The sequence below is a fragment of the Bufo gargarizans genome, chromosome 4 (genome assembly GCF_014858855.1).
Source record: "Bufo gargarizans isolate SCDJY-AF-19 chromosome 4, ASM1485885v1, whole genome shotgun sequence".
NCBI classification, from domain to species: domain Eukaryota; kingdom Metazoa; phylum Chordata; class Amphibia; order Anura; family Bufonidae; genus Bufo; species Bufo gargarizans.
The window spans coordinates 518,310,349-518,332,789 of NC_058083.1; the positions used below are offsets into that span (position 1 = coordinate 518,310,349).

At 40.9% G+C, this 22,441-nt stretch overlaps 1 protein-coding gene across 1 annotated transcript; it reads right to left on the minus strand.

Annotated features, from left to right (window-relative positions):
* Nucleotides 1-1,978: 1,978 nt before the first annotated feature.
* LOC122934010 (zinc finger protein 271-like) lies at nucleotides 1,979-22,130 on the minus strand (the record flags this gene model as incomplete). Its single annotated transcript, XM_044289136.1, has 7 exons — nucleotides 22,079-22,130; nucleotides 20,319-20,468; nucleotides 20,010-20,189; nucleotides 19,804-19,927; nucleotides 19,615-19,724; nucleotides 18,529-18,631; nucleotides 1,979-3,900 (listed from the first exon to the last, which is right to left on the minus strand). Coding segments are annotated over exons 2-7 (2,517 nt in total), but the record flags the coding sequence as incomplete, so codon positions are not given.
* Nucleotides 22,131-22,441: the final 311 nt, after the last annotated feature.

Here is a 22,441-nt window from a genome sequence, read left to right on the forward strand (position 1 = left end):
GAACACCGTCGAAAAAATAAAATAAAAACTGTGCTAAATAAACAATTTTTTGTCACCTTACATCACTAAAAGTACAACAGCAAGCGATCAAAAAGGCGTATGCCTGCCAAAATAGTACAAATCTTACCGTCACCTCATCCCACAAAAAATGAGCCTCTATCTAAGACAATCTCCCAAAAAAAAAAAAAAATATGGTTCAGAATATGGAGACACTAAAATATTTTTTTTGGGTTTTAAAAAAGCTGTTATTGTGTAAAACTTAAATAAATAAAAAAAAGTAGACATATTATGTATCGCCGCGTCTGTAATAACCTGCTCTATAAAAATATCACATGACCTCAGGTGAATACCGTAAAAAAATAAAAAAGGTGTAAAAAAATCAATTTCACTTTACCTTACATCACAAAAAGTGTAATAGCAAGTCATACGCACCCTAAAATAGTGCCAATCAAACCGTCATCTCATCCCACAAAAATTATATTCTACCTAAGATAATCGCCCAAAAACTGAAAAAAAAAATATGGCTCTCAGACTATGGAGACAGTAAAACATTAATTTTTTTGTTTCAAAAATGAAATCATTGTGTAAAGCTTACATAAATAAAAAAAAGTTGACATATTATGTATCGCCACATCCATAATAACATGCTCTATAAAAATATCACATGACCTAACCCTTCAGGTGAATACCGTAAAAAAATGCAATTTTTTGTCACCTTATATCACAAAAAGTGTAATAGCAAGCGATCAAAATGTGCACCCTATAATAGTACCAATCAAACAGTCATCTCATCCTGAAAAAAAATTAGCCCCTACACAAGACAGTCGCCCAAAAAATAAATAAAACTACAGCTTTCAGAATGTGAAGACACTAAAAAAATCATTTAGGTATTGTCGCGCCCATAACAACCTGCTCTATAAAAATACCACATGATCTAACCTGTCAGATTAATGTTGTAAATAAAAAATAAAAACGGTGCCAAAACAGCTATTTCTTGTTACCTTGACTCACAAAAAGTGTAATATAGAGCAACCAAAAATCATATGTACCCTAATATAGTACTGCCACCTTATCCCGTAGTTTCCAAAATGGGGTAACTTTTTTGGAGTTTCTACTCTAGGGGTGCATCAGGGGGTCTTCAAATGGGACATGGTGTCAAAAAACCAGTCCAGCAAATCAGTTCATGATGGGCATAGTGAGTTCATGGAAGTTTTTATTTTTTGTCACAAGTTAGTGGAATATGAGACTTTGTAAGAAAAGAAATAATAAAAAATTCATAATTGTCCGCTAACTTGTGACAAAAAATAGTAAGTTCTATGAACTCACTATGCCCATCAGCGAATACCTTAGGGTGTCTACTTTCCGAAATGGGGTTATTTGTGGAGTTTTTCTACTGTCTGGGCATTGTAGAACCTCAGGAAACATGACAGGTGCTCAGAAAGTAAGAGCTGCTTCAAAAAGCGGAAATTCTAATCTTCTGTACTTTCTGTAATTCTAATTTTCTGTATTTTCATAGTTTGTAAACGCTATAACTTTTACCCAAACATTTTTTTTTAGCAAAGACATGTAGATCAATAAATTAAGAGAAAAATGTATATATAGATGTCTTTTTTTTGAAAAATTTTACAACTGAAAGTGAAAAATGTCATTTTTTTTGCAAAAATTTCGTTAAATTTCGATTAATAACAAAAAAGTAAAAATGTCAGCAGCAATGAAATACCACCAAATGAAAGCTCTATTAGTGAGAAGAAAAGGAGGTAGAATTAATTTGGGTGGTAAGTTGCATGACCGAGCAATAAACGGTGAAAGTAGTGTAGTGCAGAATTGTAAAAAGTGGTCTGGTCATTATGGGTGTTTTACGCTAGGGGAGCTGAGGTGGTTAAAATGGCTTCTTACCTGTGTGAATTTTCTGATGTTTAACTAGATCTGATTTCTGATTAAAACATTTTTCACATTCTGAACATGAATATGGCTTCTTCCCTCTGTGAATTCTCTGATGTCTAACAAGATATGATTTCTGATTAAAACATTTCTCACATTCTGAGCATGAAAATGGCTTCTCCCCTGTGTGAATTCTCTCATGTATAACAAGTTGTGATTTACGGCTAAAACATTTTTCACAAGTTGAGCATGAAAAAGGCTTCTCCCCTGTGTGACTTCTCTCATGCATAACAAGATGTAATTTACGGCTAAAACTATTTCCACATTCTGAACATGAATATGGCTTCTCCCCTGTGTGAATTCTCTCATGTACAACAAGCTGTGATTTATGGCTAAAACATTTTTCACATTCTGAGCATGAAAATGGCTTCTCCCCTGTGTGAATTCTCTCATGTCTAACAAGTTCTGATTTATGGTTAAAACGTTTTTCACATTCTGAGCATGAATATGGCTGCTTCCCAGTGTGAATTTTCTGATGTATAACAAGATGTGATTTATAGTTAAAACCTTTTTTACATTCTGAGCATGAAAATCGCTTGACTCCTGTGTGAATTCTGTCATGTTTAACAAGATCAGATTTTTTGTTAAACTGTTTTTCACATATTGAACATGTAAATGGCTTCTCCACTGAGTGAATTGTCTGATGTTTAACCAGATCCAATTTATAGTTGAAAAATCTCCCACATTCTGAGCATGAAAATGGCTTCAACCCTGTGTGAATTCTCTCATGTATAACAAGATGTGATTTATGGTTAAAACGTTTCTCACATTCTGAGCATGAAAATGGTTTCTGCCCTGTGTGAATTCTCTCATGTTGAACTAGATCTGATTTATGTTTAAAACATTTTTCACATTCTGAACATGAATATGGCTTCTTCCCTGTGTGAATTCTCTGATGTCTAACAAGATATGATTTCTGATTAAAACATTTCCCACATTCTGAGCATGAAAATGGCTTCTCCCCTGTGTGAATTCTCTCATGTATAACAAGTTGTGATTTACGGCTAAAACATTTTTCACATTCTGAGCATGAAAATGGCTTCTCCCCTGTGTGACTTCTCTCATGCATAACAAGATATAATTTACGGCTAAAACTATTTCCACATTCTGAACATGAATATGGCTTCACCCCTGTGTGAATTCTCTCATGTATAACAAGCTGTGATTTATGGCTAAAACATTTTTCACATGTTGAACATGAAAATGGCTTCTCCCCTGTGTGAATTCTCTCATGTCTAACAAGTTGTGATTTATGGTTAAAACGTTTTTCACATTCTGAGCATGAATATGGCTGCTCCCCTGTGTGAATTTTCTGATGTATAACAAGATGTGATTTATAGTTAAAATGTTTTTCACATTCTGAGCATGAAAATGGCTTCAACCCTGTGTGAATTCTCTCATGTATAACAAGATGTGATTTATAATTAAATCGTTTCCCACATTCTGAGCACGAAAATGGTTTCTCCCCTGTGTGAATTATCTCATGTTTAACAAGAGCTGATTTCTGTTTAAAACATTTTTCACATTCTGAACATGAATATGGCTTCTCCCCTATGTGAATTCTCTGATGTTTAACGAGAGTTGATTTATAGTTAAAACATCTCCCACATTCTAAGCATGAAAATGGCTTCTCCCCTGTGTGAATTGTCTGATGTGCAATAAGATGTGATTTACGGTTAAAACATTTTCCACATTCCGAGCATGAAAAGGTCTTCTTTCCTGGGTGAGTACTTTGATGATGAACACTTCTTCTGTGACTTTTATTTTGCTCAACAGTCTGTGATAAATCAGAAGATTGAAATCCATCCAAAGGATCAGATGATAGATCTTTTGTGTTAAAGGCTGAGGATCCATCTGGGATAATGGCATGCTCTTCATGTGTATCTTCTACAACACCACATTCATCTGTTTTAAAATCTGATGAAATCACATGTTTCTCTGAGCTCCTGGTACACATATCTGCCAAAAATAAAGAATTTTAAAATACTATAACCTTAAGATTATATTAATATTTTATAACATTTCTATATTAAAAAAAAAACAATGCAAATTACAAGTCATGGAGCAAAATGTAATTATCAACTGACTATGGGAAAACAGATCACAATCTAACGGTAGACCAGTACCCTGGACCAGTAGATGATGATGATGATGTTAGATCACCAGGCTGTTTTCTTGTATATTCCTTCTCTTGAGCTGAAGCCATCATCCTCATAGGTTCATATTTCAGTGTCTCCATTGCTCCTCTTTTCTAGTGAAATGCTCAGTGGAGAGTCATGAAGGGATCTGTGAGTCACTTCTATTAGGTGGTGTCCTTCTCACACACTGACGGCTACATGCACTTTTGCATAGAACACACCAGAGGAGAGGAGCAGTATGGTCATGTACAAAGAAGTCAAGGTTTTGGAACAAGTGTAACCAGTGTCGGGCTGGGGTACACTAGGCCCACCAAAGAAACTGATACTGAAAGCCCACCTTCTATCTGTCTCTCAGATATAGTAAATATATTATTATACATATACATAATACCGGCATGTATGAGACAGGCTCCATAGAAGTCTTGATTTCATCCTCAGCATCAGAGGAGTGTACGCATATACACGGAGAGGATTTGTGCATATATTGTGGAGCCAAGGGATACTACATGTGTACCTATGCCTCAAGGCTGGAAACTCCAGCTCCTAGCGTCAATTGGAGAGACAACCCATCTCCAGAGTTAACTCTTCCTGTGTCTCTGTCTTGTGGTGAAACTTGATTGCCCATGCAGACCTTACTGGCCTCTGTCTTAGTAGGAAACTTGCTATATCATGCCCTGGTGATCCCATAATGCATACCCACTATCGCCTAGAGCAGTGTTTGGTGGCGACATATGTCAATAGGATGGTACTCTCAGAATCTATACAGTACCTCATCGTGCCTATAGATCTTTAAGTGGGAATACTTCACACAGAGAAGATCTCATTTTATGTCCTGCCTGTTTCTACCAGCCATATTCTGCTGAGAGTGTCCTGGCTTTGTTTCACAGTCAGCTCCTAGATTAGAACTCAGGCCAGATTCCACTTTGAGGTCCTGCCTGTCACTCTTGCTGCCTGGATTCTGTACAGTCTGCCTGAGCTCCTCAAAATTCCTCAATGTCTTCATGGGCCACCTGCAGGCTACAATATCTACACTGATGTCTTTAACAAAAAGGAGAGAAAAAGTTGGTCAGCACTCCTAGTCGCTAAAGGTGGTGCTCAGTGGTTAATAGTATTCGAAGTCAGATATAGTAAACCACAGCACTCAGTTGTACTGCAAAATAAGGAAGACACTTTATTCCATCCAAAATTAATAAAAAGCCATTGGCAAACGTTTTGGTCTAACCTAGTCCTTGTTCAGGGCCTGTTGCATACATATAAATAAATTATAAAATGGTGGCACATAATCAAAAATCCATCATTGCAAAAATGACATGATTACAAAGAATAATAGTACATAATAGAAGAATAGTCCATAATAAAGCCATGGGCTGGCTTTAATGTCGAGTGCATGGATAGGGGATCATCGCACCATATATTCAATGCATGCAAAAATAAAAGAACATTTGGACAAATTCATAGATTAATAAAAATTTAAATTATGAAAGAAAGAGATCCGTTCAGGAAAAAGGAAACTAAAAAACAGTTAAGAAGTTGGTAGATTATAAACAAACATCACTCCGAGGGGCATACTTAGGATTAATGAAGAAAACGCCAGAGGAATACTACTTGTCTGCAAAACACTTCATTGAAGCAGGGAAAATTAACAATGTAATTAATTATACATAATGTATTACATTTCTGTATGCCCCTCAGGGTGATGGTTGTTTATAATCTACTAACTCATTAACTGTTTTTTAGTTTCCTTTTTCCCTAACGGATCTCTTCCCTTTCATAATTAAAATTTTAATAAATCTATGGATTTGTTCCAATGCTCTTTTGTTTTTGCATGCATTTAATATATGGCGCAATGATCCCCATATCCTTGCACTCGATATTAAAGCCAGACCATTGTCCTCACACATAGGACAGATAGTTTTATCATCACTGCAATGCTTTGCAACATATACGCACGCCTGGCACGGTTAAATGTGAACTTAACACTGCAGCGGTCACAGGCGATCCTCCCTACAACTATTTGGCTGCCAATATTATGGAATGTACCCACTGACCACTAATATTAAAGCCAGTTGTGGCTGATATATACAGGGAGTGCAGAATTATTAGGCCAGTTGTATTTTTGAGGATTAATTTTATTATTGAACAACAACCATGTTCTCAATGAACCCAAAAAACTCATTAATATCAAAGCTGAATATTTTTGGAAGTAGTTTTTAGTTTGTTTTTAGTTTTAGCTATTTTAGGGGCATATCTGTGTGTGCAGGTGACTATTACTGTGCATAATTATTAGGCAACTTAACAAAAAACTAATATATACCCATTTCAATTATTTATTTTTACCAGTGAAACCAATATAACATCTCAACATTCACAAATATACATTTCTGACATTCAAAAACAAAACAAAAACAAATCAGTGACCAATATAGCCACCTTTCTTTGCAAGGACACTCAAAAGCCTGCCATCCATGGATTCTGTCAGTGTTTTGATCTGTTCACCATCAACATTGCGTGCAGCAGCAACCACAGCCTCCCAGACACTGTTCAGAGAGGTGTACTGTTTTCCCTCCTTGTAAATCTCACATTTGATGATGGACCACAGGTTCTCAATGGGGTTCAGATCAGGTGAACAAGGAGGCCATGTCATTTGATTTTCTTCTTTTATACCCTTTCTTGCCAGCCACGCTGTGGAGTACTTGGACGCGTGTGATGGAGCATTGTCCTGCATGAAAATCATGTTTTTCTTGAAGGATGCAGACTTCTTCCTGTACCACTGCTTGAAGAAGGTGTCTTCCAGAAACTGGCAGTAGGACTGGGAGTTGAGCTTGACTCCATCCTCAACCCGAAAAGGCCCCACAAGCTCATCTTTGATGATACCAGCCCAAACCAGTACTCCACCTCCACCTTGCTGGCGTCTGAGTCGGACTGGAGCTCTCTGCCCTTTACCAATCCGGGCCCATCAAGACTCACTCTCATTTCATCAGTCCATAAAACCTTAGAAAAATCAGTCTTGAGATATTTCTTGGCTCAGTCTTGACGTTTCAGCTTGTGTGTCTTGTTCAGTGGTGGTCGTCTTTCAGCCTTTCTTACCTTGGCCATGTCTCTGAGTATTGCACACCTTGTGCTTTTGGGCACTCCAGTGATATGGCCAAACTGGTGGCAAGTGGCATCTTGGCAGCTGCACGCTTGACTTTTCTCAGTTCATGGGCAGTTATTTTGCGCCTTGGTTTTTCCACACGCTTCTTGCGACCCTGTTGACTATTTTGAATGAAACGCTTGATTGTTCGATGATCACGCTTCAGAAGCTTTGCAATTTTAAGAGTGCTGCATCCCTCTGCAAGATATCTCACTATTTTTGCCTTTTCTGAGCCTGTCAAGTCCTTCTTTTGACCCATTTTGCCAAAGGAAAGGAAGTTGCCTAATAATTATGCACACCTGATATAGGGTGTTGATGTCATTAGACCACACCCCTTCTCATTACAGAGATGCACATCACCTAATATGCTTAATTGGTAGTAGGCTTTCGAGCCTATACAGCTTGGAGTAAGACAACATGCATAAAGAGGATGATGTGGTCAAAATACTAAATTTGCCTAATAATTCTGCACTCCCTGTACATGTCTTATTTACTACTTATGTGTATCAGTGATGGGCGGCAGGGGCAATATTCAAATTTGCAACATTTTGCGAATATTTGGGCGAATATTCGTCATATATTCGCAAATTCGTGATCTCCAGTCATTGTTTTCTTGATTTGCGAAAATCGGCAATCAGAAAATTTGCGATAAAAATTCGCGATCAACACTACTCCTAAAGTCAAAGATATTGCAGCCTTCTCATTGGCCCACAAGCAAGAAGCAGGGAGGGATCACGGGTACTGATGGAAAAAAAATCTAAAATATTTGCGATTACAAAGGTATAGCACTATATTCTAGATATTCGCGTATTCTCGAAGTGCAAATATTCAGAAAAAAAAAAAATTGTGTATTGCCGTCCACAGCTAAATGACCTATGATTAGGTCAGAAAATATTCTTACTATTCCCCATGTAGACTAACAACATTCTACTATGTTTCATATTTGTTCTGGTGCATACATGGGCGCCTTCGCGCCACTACATATAAACATGTACTAATATAGGATGTTAAACTTAATCTCATATGATGTTTGTTTACTACATTCCCAGTGATGTTCATTAATATGACTCCACTATAGCCTAAATGAGACACCTGGGAGGACTTCTTAGCCAATGCTTTATTATAAACTATTCTTCTATTATGTACTACTTTATAATTATTCTTTGTAATCATGTAATTTTTGATTATGTGCCACAATTTATGATTGATTTATATGTATGCAACAGGCCGTGAACAAGGTCTAGGTTAGACCGAAACGTTAGCCAATGGCTTCTTATTAATTTTGGATGGAATAAAGAATCTTCACTATTTTGCAACACAGCTGAGTGCCGTGGTTTACTATATCTGACTGAGGCTGAGACCCTGCCTCCTTATTCATTTTTATGACTGCCCAATTGACCTGGTGTCAGTAACTACTTCACCAGGTGGCCATGCCTATCGCATGTCTTTACCCGAGTCTTAAGCCAAGTTGGATTACATCAAAGAAAACCTTAAAAGGGGCTTCATACGGAAATAGGGAAGTTGTTGCAGGAAGGTTGTCTTGAAGCTCTCCTCTTCAGAACACTTTGTAGTAAAAATAAGGCAACGCGGGTCGGAAAATAACATTCTGTGTATTATTGAAGAGCATCTACTTCAAATAAGATCCCGCAGTGATGATTTCTAAATGGACTACAGAGAGGTTTTTTTTTTTTTTATGATTCTGAGAAGTGGCCTCAACATACAAGTCTCCAAGCTATTCAATGGTTCCTGGGTTTTGACAGTTATTACCAACAACTCATTCTAAACTTTGTAATCCTTACAGCCCTAGTTTCAGCTCTGACTCAAAGGGGTGAATGCCATGAGTGGACAAATACCATATTCCAGTCCCTTAAATCTACTTTCGCATGTGCATGATATGGCACCACCCCGATGTCAGAAAGTAGTTCTTTCTTGAGGTGGATGCATCTCTGTGGGTATAGGAACTGTCTTTACTTAAATGGTAATTCCTGGAAAGGTGCTCACCTGTGGCTTCCTCTCGTAGCCCTTCTTCTTGTTGAAAAAAATTATTCGATTAGTGACATTGCTCGCAATTCAAATTAGCCCTTGAAGAATGGCATCATCTGCTGGAGGGTGCCTGCCACCCTGTCATCGTCAACCTCAAGACCATAAGTTATCTCCAGTCAGCGGAACATCTCAACCCTTGCCAAGCTTGATGGTCATTGTTCTTGCTCAATTTACAGCTGAAAGACATTACGCTTGGCAAGACATTTGTCTCTGTGGCCAGGAGGAAGCAGGTCCTGCTCTGGGCACATGGCTTCAAATTTGCTGGTCACCCCGTTATTTAAAAGACTATTAATCTGATTTCTCGACATTACTGGTGGCCTACAGTTTCTAAAGATGTTCAAGAGTATATTGCCAGCAGCCATATCTGTGCCCAGAACAAGTGTCCAAAACAAAAACCTGCAAGACTTCTGCTTCTGCCAGTGCCCGAGGTTTCATGGCAGCATGTAATTATGGATTTTATCACTGACCTTACTTCTTCCTCTCGCTGCATAGTAATCTGGGTGTGGTTGATAGATTCTCAAAAATGGCCCACTTTGTGCCTCTACCTCGTCTCCCATCTACCAGTTGGCCAGCTTATACATGGAACACATTTTCCAGCTATATGGGTTACCCTTGCAAGTCGTGTCTGACTGTGTACTACAGTTCATGTTTAAATTCTGGAGAGCTATGTGCAAGCTATTGGAAATTGAACTGGGCTTTTCATAAGGCCCCTTTCACACGAGCGAGTTTTCCGTGCAGGTGCAATGCGTGATGCGAACGCATAGCTCCTGCCCTGAATCCGGACCCATTCATTTCAATGGGTCTGTGTACATGAGCGTTGAGTAAAAATCGCAGCATGTTCTATATTCTGCGTTTTTCACGCTGGCCTGATAGAAGTGAATAGGGCTGCGTGAAAAACATCGCATCCGCAAGCAAGTGCGATGCATTTTTCACTGATGGTTGCTTAGAGACTTTGTTTGTAAGCATTCTGTTTTTTATCACGCGCGTGAAAAAAGGATCAATGCTCATTTCGCCCGCGTGAGAAAAAACGGAACCACTGCACTCAATTGCAGACAAAACTGCTTGCAAAATGGTGTGAGTTTTACTGAACGCATCCGGACCTAATCCATATCGTTCGTGTGAAAGGGGTCTAAGTTTATTATCCACAGGCCAAAGGTCAGGTGGAGCCTATCAATCAGATCCTGGTCAATTACCTGTATCCTGTCTGCATGTCATGATGATTGAGTCACTTTGTTCTCTTGGGCAGAGTTTTCTTACAGCAACCATTCTAGTGACAGGAAGGCTAGCCCTGAACAGAAACAACTTAGTAGATATTCCTGTTTGGATGATATTTATGATGCAAGTCCAGGGCCAGCAATACTCCAGCAAGGCATTGGTCCTAGTAACCAGGAGGATGACTGCTGTAGGAATGATGAGAAGAGGAGTGCAGCAAAGGTCAGACCGATGCTGGTGGTAGGGGACTCCATTATTAGGCGGACAGGCAGGGTCATCTGTCACTGTGCCGAACAGTGTGTTGTCTTTTGGGTGCTCGGGGTCAGCATATTGCGGATTGGATAGATAGATTGCTGGGTGGGGCTGGGTGTCACGGTACACATTGGTACCAATGACAAAGTCAGGAGAAGATGGAAGGTCCTTAAAAAGCTCAATGCCAGTACCTCCAAGGTAGTGTTTTCAGAAATACTACCAGTGCCATGCGCGTCACTAGAAAAATAGTTCTTCTGCTTCCTTGCGGAGTGTGTGACCCAGCATGCCACAGCCTGCTTCTGGGAGGCAAAGCCTCATCTCTCTTCACCAAGGCCATGCACTCCCCGACTCTTACAGGGTCAGTTGCACACCCTAGTTCACATAAGCCAATGGCTGGTCACTTTTGGATACTTAAGGCACCTTCCCCTATGGGAGGGTGCTATCTGAGCAATAGGCTATAATCCTGCATAGATGTGCTATATTTGTTGGCGAGTGTACCGAGTTCTGCCAATTTTGCAGTTAAACACCCTCCATTGCCTGCTCTGACCTCTGCTAAATCTATTGGTTGGCACAGTTCCACACCTACTGCCATATCACATGTCTTTCACTGTTGGAGTACCTTTGGTCCAGCAGCTGTAAAGCACTCCCAAAACTTTACTTTGGCTATGTGTTTTTGGGATTGTTGAACTGGATGAGGTCAGGTTGAAGAAGATCTCTGGGTTAACGTTAAATGAACTTTGATCTATGCCCTTGCACTTCCAAGCGAGTTTCATCAGGAAAAAAAAAATGAAGATTACACTTACTGGTAATCTGATTTTCCAGACCCCACGACAGCACCATAGAGAGAGGGATCCACCCCCTGGGACAGGAAACCTACAGAAATAAAAGGGTGGAGCCTCTCCTCCTATTCAGTGGATTACAGAGCAAGAGAGGGACTCCTCCACCATTAATCAGTCTGACCTAAACAGCATATATTCGCATAAACAATACAAATCTTGAAAATAAAATTATTATTATTATTTTTTTTTTTTATAATACAGAAACCACCACCAAGGGAGGGAATTAGGAAGGATGCTGTCGTGGGGTCTGGAAAATCTGATTACCGGTAAGTGTAATCTTCATTTTTCCCCTCCCCCACGACAGCACCATAGAGAGAATTACAGAGGAAGAACCCTTCCTAGGGAGGGACCACCGCTTGCAAAACCTTTCTACCGAAAGAAAGATCAGAAGAAGAGTGCAGATCCAAACGGTAGTGATGGAAAAAAGTAGAGGGAGAAGACCACGTAGCTGCCCTACAAATTTGCTCAATAGAGGCCCCTGACCTTTCTGCCCAAGAAGTGGAAACAGAGTGAGTAGAGTGAGCCTTCACCGAGACTGGAGGAGACAGGCCCTCCTCCAGGTAAGATTGTATAATGCCCAGTCTAAGCCACCTAGACAGGGTAGTTTTGGTAGCCTTCTTCCCTTTATTTGGTCCTGAAAAGAGGATGAATAAAGCAGAAGACTTTCTCCATTTTTTTGTAATTTTGAGATACTGAATTAGGCATCTCTGCACATCTAGAGTATGAAATGTCAACTCTCCAGAGTTTTGGGGATGGTCACAAAAGGAGGGAAGAATAATCTCCTGAGACCTATGAAACTTAGACGACACCTTGGGTAAAAAGGCTGGATCAGGCAATATGTGTCATGGAACCATGAACCAGACGTACAACAGAGATAGGTGGAAATAAGAAGGCTTTATTGAAAATCAAGCCGTAGCTAAAGTCCAAACGGATGGCTAAACCGAAGCAGGGTCTTGCGTAGACGGAGGTCAGGAACCAGGAGGGTAGTCAGACGAAGCCAGGATCAGGAACCAACGGGGTAGTCAGACGAAGCCAGGATCAGGAACCAACGGGGTAGTCAGACGAGGCCAGGATCAGGAACCAGAAGCAGCAGCAGTCTTTGAAGCATGTGCACACAGGAGGACCAAGCAAGGAACTGAAGCCACAGACCTTCTAAATATATGAGCTAGGCATCCAGCTCCTCCCAGTGGGAAGGAGGAGCCGCAGGGTGGGAGGCTACAAGAAACCCAGAAACCAAGATGGCCGACAGCACATGTCAAACGAAGGAGAACAGTGAGAAGGTAAGACCATGACAATATGATAACTCTATCCTCCAGAATTGTAGTGAAAGGGGGGTTAATGGAAATGGCCTGTAACTCGCTTATCCTTCTAGCAGTAGTGAGAGCCACTAGCAAAACAAGCTTGAAAGTAAGAAGCTTTACGCTTACAGAATCAATAGGCTCAAAGGGTACTTTGGGTAAGGAGTTAAGTACAACATTAAGATCCCACGGGGGAACTCTAGGGGATGAAACTGGCGTCATCCTATCTACCGCTTTAAAGAATCTAGTGATCCATGGATTGGAGGCAAAGTTCTGCTCGAATAGAACTGACAGGGCAGAGACCTGTACCTTATGGGAACTCTTGGCAAGACCTAAGGAAAGGCCTTTCTGTAAAAATTCAAGAACCTGGGAAATAGGGACAGACAAGGGTAAATGCCCTGGGTTCAGTTTACTGAATTCAATAAATTTCTTCCAAGTTCTGGCATAGATGGAAATGGTAACAGGTTTTCTGCTTTTAAGCAAGATCGTGATGAGCTCCTGGGAGAAACCTTTTTTGATCAATAGGCTCCGTTCAAATTCCATGCAGTCAGATGGAGACCACTGACCGCCTGATGAAAAACTGGACCTTGGGACAGCAGATCTAGCAGGACCGGCAGAATGGAAGTAAGCGTATTTTAAATCCAACACCGCCATGAAACAATGAGGAAAAAGAAGCTGGATCGTATTCCTCATGGTTTCCATCTTGAACTTTTGGAACACCAGAAATTTGTTCAAATCCCTGAGATTGATGATCATCCTGTGTGTAAAATCTGGTTTTGGAACCAGAAACAGGTGGGAGAAAAACCCTTTGAATTGTTCTTCTGGAGGAACGGGAATCAAAACATTTTTCTTGATAAGGTCTGAAACTTCTTTTATTATGGGAAACCGACCTTTAACACAAAAGCTTTTTGTAATGGTGAATCTTTGCGGAGGCAAAGAATGGAATTCTGGTTTTAGACCTGAACTAATAATATCTAGAACCCAAGGCCCTGCAAGCCTTCCCAAGGCTTCCTGAAAGAATTTTAGCCTTCCTCCCAACTCTAACCTGGCGTCATTGTTAGGCGCAGGCGCAGTGGAGATGTCTGAGCAGGGAAGCGGTCGGACATTCACTGCGCATGCGCCGAATACAGCCGCGCACGGCGCATGCGCGTGAAGTCGTCCGTTTGATGCATTCCGAAGCAGATGGGCGGGCTGGAGGGAGGCGCTGAGCGGCGGCATCTTGAGAAGGTAGACCGATCCTCTAGGTGCTAATGACGCCCCCATAGCACCTAGAGGGTCATTAGCATATTAATAAAAGTTCTTTTTTTAGGTAAACGGCTGCCCCAAAATCTATTATAGCAGGATAGTTTGGCAGAGCAGACACTAGCGGAGCGCTAGTGTCTGACACCTAATTATGTCAAATCCAAGTGGTAGAAACCCTTTAAATCATAGTTACCAATACATCTTATAAGTTATCCATCATTCTTTTCTCCTTATTTGTGATTGGCTGCAGCAGTGTGGTGAGGTCAGTGTCAGACGTACTGTATTCTGTCTAATTGTGAAAATTCAACTAAACCAGTTTCTGAAAGCTGGCAGATGGAAGAGAGGGGCCACGTACGGTAAATAGCTCCATAGGCCACTTCTGATGACAGGTTCCTTTTAATGAATTTTAATAATTGGCCGTCCTTTATTTGGATAAAAACATTTTCACTATTATACCAAAAGTTACGTTTTCATGCAAACCAACATTCAGAGAAGAATTACTGTTTGAACTACTAGATACAGTCTATAGGTGGCTCCAATATTGATTACACAATTCCCCCCCCCCCTCCCTGTCTGGGTGTGATACTAGGACACCACTGGGTTTACAATTTGTGTCTAGAACCAGATAACACACGGTGTAAGGAAAATAGAGAACTGCTCCCCTATAAAACCTCTCTGCACATACAATAATCCTATAGGTTATCAGACCAGGACTGTGACTGTGTTCTCTGAGGTGTCAACAAGGGACCATTTAACCCCTTAAGGACCCATGACGTACAAGTACGTCATCTCTGGCCGTAACTTAAGGACCAGAGAAGTACATGTACCTCATGGTGGCTGAGCCCGCCCGATCAGCGGCAGGGGTCCGGCAGTCACTGATAGCCGGAGCCCCGCTGCGTGTGCAGACATCTGTGAAATCACCGATGCCAGCGCATTAACCCGTGCACAGCCGCGGTCAACTCTGACCGTGGCACGTGCGATGTCCGTGCAGGGAGAAATCAGCCATCGGATCGCCGTGCTGCTGTGACGGGGACCCGATGACATGGAAGGCAGCACCTGGATCTCACAGGCAGGACGGCTGCAAGTGTATTACAGTGTGTATTACACTTACAGCCAATGCTTTACAATACAGAAGTATTGTCATGCATTGTAAAGGGGATCAGACCCCAAAAAATTTTAGTTCCAGAGTGGGGGGGAAAAAAAGAAGTGAAAAAAATAAAGTTTTCCAAAATAAAAATGAAAGTTTCAAGTAAAAAAAAATATATATCCTTTTGCCCAAAAAAGTTTAAAAAAAATAGTAAAAAAAAAAATAGGGAAGAAAATAAATGTGGACATATTAGGTATCGCAGTGTCCATATCGACCGGCTCTATAAAACTATCACATGACCTAACCCCTCAGGTGAACACCCTCAAAAAAATAAAATAAAAACTGTGCTACATAAACCATTTTTTTGTCACCTTACATCACTAAAAGTGAAACACCAAGCGATCAAAAAGGCATATATACTCCCCAAAATAGTACTAATATAACCGTCACCTCATCCCGCAAAAAATGAGCCTCTACCTAAGACAATCACCCAAAAAAAAAAAATATATGGCTCAGAATATGGAGACACTAAAACATAGTTTTTTTGGTTTAAAAAATGCTGTTATTGTATAAAACTTAAGTAAATAAAAAAAGTAGACATTAAGTATTGCCGCATCCTTAATAACCTGCTCTATAAAAAATATCACATGACCTAACCCCTCAGGTGAATACCGTAAATAAATAAAAATAAAAACGGTATCAAAAAAGCCATTTTTTGTCACCTTACATCACAAAAACTGTAATAGCAAGCGATCAAAAAATCATGCACCCCAAAATAGTGTCAAACAGTCATCTCATCATGCAGAAATGATACCCTGCCTAAGACAATCGCCCAAAAACTAAAAAATAAATAAAAATCTATGGCTCTCAGACTATGGAGACACAAACATGATTTTGTTTCAAAAATGATATCTTTGTGTAAAACTTACATAAAAAAATTAAAAAAATAAAAAGGTAGACATATTAGGTATCGCCATGTCCGTAATAACCTTCTCTATAAAAATATTACATGACCTAACCCCTCAGGTGAATACCGTGAAAAAATAAAAATAAGGTGTCAAAAAAGTCATTTTTCAAAAATGCTTTGGTATTGTCGCATCCGTAACAACCTGCTCTATAAAAACACCACATGATCTAACCTGTCAGGTGAATGTTGTAAATAACAAAAAATAAAAACTGTTATTTTTTGTTACCTTGCCTCACAAAAAGTGTAATATAGAGTGTGGCGAAACCAACCTCGCCACGGTGTTTTGGAGGGGGCTGTTTAAAAGCCTCTTGCCTCAGGATTATGGCCCATACTAACTTTTAAACCCCTGAACCTATTCAAGTGAATTTTGGATAGGTTTGTCCCCAAGTTATACTGTTTAAATTGATGTAAGTTATATGTATGGACAATGTAACCTCACAAAGTTGTAACAAATTATAATAAGTGTAACTTGTCAGCTTGGGAGGAATATGCTGGGTGTGGTTCTATTGTCCCATTGTCCCATTGTGTGTTTAAAATGGTGATGTCTGTCCTGTTGTCTCCACATGTGTATTGGCGATTTCCCTTTGTCCTGAGAGATAATTGGATTACTTCTCGGTTATCTCCGGGACAGAGAGGAGGAAACCATGATGCATTGTCGGGATGTGTTGTATCTGTCCTGTATTTGCAACAACTGTAATAAAAACTAGGCTGGGTGTGCCAGCACGTCAGACCACTGCTTGACCCTCAGCACGGAGCCTTGTCTCGTTATTGGGGGGATTCCCTGTATGCTGTTAGAGACTGATTGCCAGGAGTGTACGCTGATTGTATGCTTTTCCTGTTCGTCTGCTAGCAGCTTTTTGCGAGGTTCCAGTTTGGAGTGCTATTTTGTATCCAGTTCGGGAGTTTGGTGTTCTGCAGTAGCTGTGCCAGTCTCTCAGAAAGGGGCATATCGCCTAAACGGATTTTAACCCCTTGTCTGCTGAAACGGTCCGTTACATAGAGCAACCCAAAAAATCATATGTACCCTAAAATAGTACCAACAAAACTGCCACCTTATCCCGCAGTTTCCAAAATGGGGTCACTTTTTTGGAGTTTCTACTCTGGGGGGGGGGGCTTCAAATAGGACATGGGTGCCGTTTCTAAAATTGGGTCACTTTTTTGGAGTTTCTACTCTGGGGTGCATCAGGGGGTCTTCAAATGTGACATGGCAGCTTAAAATTATCCAAGTGAAAACTGCTTTCCAAAAACCATATAGCGTTCCTTTCCTTCTGTGCAATATTGTGTGCCCATACAGCAGTTTACAACCACATATGGGGTGTTTCTGTAAACTACAGAATCAGGGCCATAAATAGAGTTTTTTGGGCTGTTAACCCTTGCTTTGTTAGTGGAACAAAATGTATTAAAATGGAAAATCTGCCAAAAAAGTGAAATTCTGAAATTTCATCTCCATTTTCCATTAATTCTTGTGGAACACATAAAGGGTTAAAAAAAGTTTATAAAATCTGTTTTGAATACCTTGAGTGGTGTAGTTTCTAAAATGTGGTCATTTGTGGGTGGTTTCTATTATGTAAGCCTCACAAAGTGACTTCAGACCTGAACTGGCCCTTAAAAGTGAGTTTTGCTTCTAAACTTCTAAGCCTTCTAACGTCCCCCAAAAAATAAAATGGCATTCACAAAATTATCCAAACATGTAGTAGACATATGGGGAATGTAAAATAATCACAATTTTTGAAGGCATTACTATCTATCTTTTTTTCAAAATTTTTGGTAAATTTTGTATTTTTTTATAAATAAAAATAAGATTTAACTCAATTTTACCACTGTCATGAAGTACAATATGTGATGAAAAAACATTCTCGGAATGGCCTGGATAAGTAAAAGCGTTTTAAAGTTATAACCACATAAAGTGACATGTCAGATTTGCAAAAAATGTCCTGGTCCTTAAGGTGAAAATGAGCCCTGTCCTTAAGGGGTTAACAGCTGTCATGAGATATTTTGAGGCCCCATATACTGGGATTGGTCAGAGCCCCTGGGGAGAGTGGGGTATAGCATCACAGTCTTTAGCAGGAAGGGGTGAGCAGAATGGCCAGCAAGCTGTCACTGACCACTGGGGATTTGTCCTCCTGTTATGCACTGTTTAGTCTGCCCCAGTGGTGGGTCTGCCGTAAGGGTCTTTCAGATTCCTAAAAATTCTGAAGCCTCTAATAACTACTGAAAGAGGGCTCATAGAAGTTACAAGAATGGGTGATAACCCCAACCTTCTTATCAATACTGTGGGACACCTGGTATCGGTAACAATTGTGTGCTAATAAAGGAAAACCTGGGGCAGAAAGAATCTGTGAGTCTTCTCTGCTTTATGTAGTGGTTACTACTCACCTGGGTGGTTATCGGTGGGAATGTCCTCTATCATCTGCTCATCGCCCCTCAAATATGCATCTTCAGCCTTAATATTGTTCCGATTTTTACCCAGATTTAAAAGCTGTGAAACAGAAATTGTAAAAGTCAGCAGACTGATGGAGAAGTCGTGTGGAATGTTTGATGTGACCAGAAAAGATCATTAATTACAATGACAATAAGTGATGAAATGACAGCAGAGTTATCTGCTATGGCAGCGGTCCATGCCTATAGCTCCTCTCCTTCCTGCTGGTGGGCACGCCTGCTGCCTGGTTTACCTGCTCCATAGCTTTAGGGCTCCGGTGGTCCAGTCCCACAGACATCCCTCTCTCCCTTCCCAGTGGTCCCGGCTGCTGGAAGAACGCGGTCCTCCCACACAAGCTGAGGCCTGCTTCCTGCCGATAATGCCATGGAAAGACGCCTGATCAATAGGTTCTAGTATGCTAGTTTCATGCAAAGGCGTGCCATTAGCTTGCTTGCCTGTTCTGTGTACGGACTTCTGCCTGACTTCTTGATTTGACCCTTTGCTGTCTGACCTGATCCTTGCCTGATCTCCATTCTGATCCTGAGCTGCTTGCCCTGACAACAGACCATTTATCGGACTTCATATATTCTGCCTATCCGGACCTCGTGGGTCACCAGTCACTTGTACAAAAACTACTTCAAGTGGAGCAGCCCAGTGGCTCCCCTGCAGCAGAGTCCAGATCCCTGTACAGAAGATAGGGGGAAGAGAAGGGGGTCACTTTTTTTAATGCCCTTTGGAGCAGAACCAAGTTGAATCCACAAAGCAGATCCACATGTGCCAAGTTTCATTATCTGACCCAAAAATATCTGCAGGTCTCCTGTATCTATGCATCTAGTTGGTTCCTTATTCCAACCAGCAGTCTCTACAGACAAAAAAACGGTGAGAAGATCCAGACGACATGTAAGGTCTATAGTTAGCTGTAATCCTGCCATCTCTACCTTTCTCATTATACGGATAAAACATATAATACTGGTTTATAAAACAAGATTGAACACAAGATCTTCACAGCACTTCTACAGATCATAGGGAACCTTTCATGAGACCTTATTTCCATCTATCTGATCATCATATTGGACGTTTTGGTGTTCTTCTGAATCATCCTGTGGAAGAAGAGGACTAGGACATCTTTCCAGCGTTGTTCTCTCTTCTTTAACTGTAGGAAAAACATACAGTGACTGAATTAATTACATCTAAAAAATGAAAGGACGTGTGTATTTAGTCATGTTTATTACCTGATGATGTGAAGGGCTGGTGATCCTCCATCATGACATGCTTGTACAGATCTTTGTGTCCTTCTAAATACTCAGACTCCTCCATGGATAAATAGACGGCGACATCCTGACACCTTAAAGGAACCTGACAACACAATGATACAGTCATCACCCAGATCCCTTCATAGCGTTACTGTATAATGTCCCGGCATTCCCAGCGATGTCACCTCTCCAGTCAGCAGCTCAATAATCTTGTTGGTGAGCTCTAGGATCTTCTCTCTGTTGACTTTCTCATGTATCGGGATGTGAGGTGTCGGCCTGGATATTGGGCTCAGGATTCCTCCCCGTCCTTCAGATACCGGGGCCTGACAATGCTCACTAGAGGTCTTCTTCACTGCTGTGTATTCCTGGTTATGGAGAGACACAGTAATAAATATCACTCCATACATCTCCAGAGTCCCTCACCTCTCCAGTCATGTCCATCTGTTAGTAACATAGAGAAGATGATGTAATGTGACATCATCAGAATCTCTCACCTCTCCAGTAAGCCGGAGGAGGATCTCTAGGGTGAGATTTATTATACTCTCTGCCATCTTGTCCCCATCCCTATCCATCCTTGATGGGTCAATCAGGAGAATGATCTTATATAGGAGATATACGCTGAGCGGATCCTATATTGTAGGAACCTGAATGGAAAGAAGATGAACCGATGTAAAATCATAGAAAATCCCATGTAAAATACAATTACTGGAGATAAGAAGAGGAAACACTGGAGGAGATAAAGTGTATCAAGGCAGATCCTTCATGTTTCAGGTCAAAAGCCTGTCACACCTTCATATTACCACTATAGTCAGTTACAGGCAGTGCAGTTTCTAGGTAAAATTTCTCTCAGGGCGAGTGTCAAAAAAACTCCCCCCCCCCCCCCCCATCAAAACTGCTCAATGAAATCATATCAGAAGAGTACCGTCTCACCATATATTTTTTATTTTTTTTATGCTTAACACAAGATTTATTGAGAGCAAAAGAAAATAAAAATAAATAAATTACTGCTTAAACTGCTAAAAGTGGCAGGCAGAGTGGTACAGGAGAACTGCAGTATAAAGGAAGGCAATACCCTTAGAAGAGCAGTCATGAAATACACTCATCAATAATGTGCAAAACCGAAAAACTGTCATGTTAGCATTTAATAACTAACTAAAACCCAATCACAGCAGGTCTTAACTAGAACACGCAAGTAAATGTACAAAAACCAAGTAACATATAAAACCAGATTCAAAGCATAGATGGCGGATTACTGTATACTGTACATAAAATGTGGAGGTTACACCACGCCGGCAATATAACCTCTGTGCCATGCTGTACAATAAACAGTATAACCCCTACACAGTGTAGCGGTATACTGTATATTGTGTGGCACAGTGTAGCGGTATGCTGTATATTGTGCGGCACAGTGTAGCGGTACACTGTATATTGTGGGGCACAGTGTAGCGGTATACTGTATATTGTGTGGCACAGTGTAGCGGTATACTGTATATTGTGTGGCACAGTGTAGCGATGTGCTGTATATTGTGGGGCACAGTGTAGCGGTATACTGTATATTGTGGGGCACAGTGTAGCGGTATACTGTATATTGTGGGGCACAGTGTAGAGGTATACTGTATATTGTGGGGCACAGTGTAGCGGTATACTGTATATTGTGGGGCACAGTGTAGCGGTATACTGTATATTGTGGGGCACAGTAGCGGTATACTGTATATTGTGGGGCACAGTGTAGCGGTATACTGTATATTGTGGGGCACAGTGTAGCGGTATACTGTGTATTGTGCGGCACAGTGTAGCGGTATACTGTATATTGTGCGGCACAGTGTAGCGGTATACTGTATATTGTGCGGCACAGTGTAGCGGTATACTGTATATTGTGCGGCACAGTGTAGCGGTATACTGTATATTGTGCGGCACAGTGTAGCGGTATACTGTATATTGTGCGGCACAGTGTAGCGGTATACTGTATATTGTGCGGCACAGTGTAGCGGTATACTGTATATTGTGCGGCACAGTGTAGCGGTATACTGTATATTGTGCGGCACAGTGTAGCGGTATACTGTATATTGTGCGGCACAGTGTAGAGGTATACTGTATATTGGGGGCACAGTGTAGAGGTATACTGTATATTGGGGGGCACAGTGTAGAGGTATACTGTATATTGGGGGGCACAGTGTAGAGGTATACTGTATATTGGGGGGCACAGTGTAGGCTATATGTGTATAACATGAACATATTTCACATGAACACTCACAGTTACTTGGCTTGGTCCTTGGGGATCTCGGACGCCACTTCCATACTTTGGCCGGGGGCTCGGTGGAGCTGATGTTGTGTTTTATCCTAATGAGAAAGATTTCATAATAAGGATTTGGAGAAGGGGCAGAGGGATAGCAGAGCAGGGAGAGGCTGGTGCTGCTACTAGGGGGTCATACCATGGGGGAGTAATAAAACCCACCATAATGCCCCCCCAGTAGTAATAATTCTCCTTATAATGTGCAAAACATACACCCCTTGTAATGCCCCCAGTTGAGCTAATGTTCCCATAATGTGCCAACATAAAATACCCCTTCTCAGTGCCCCCGTAGATGACCTCATAGTGCTCCTCTCCCCTCTTCCC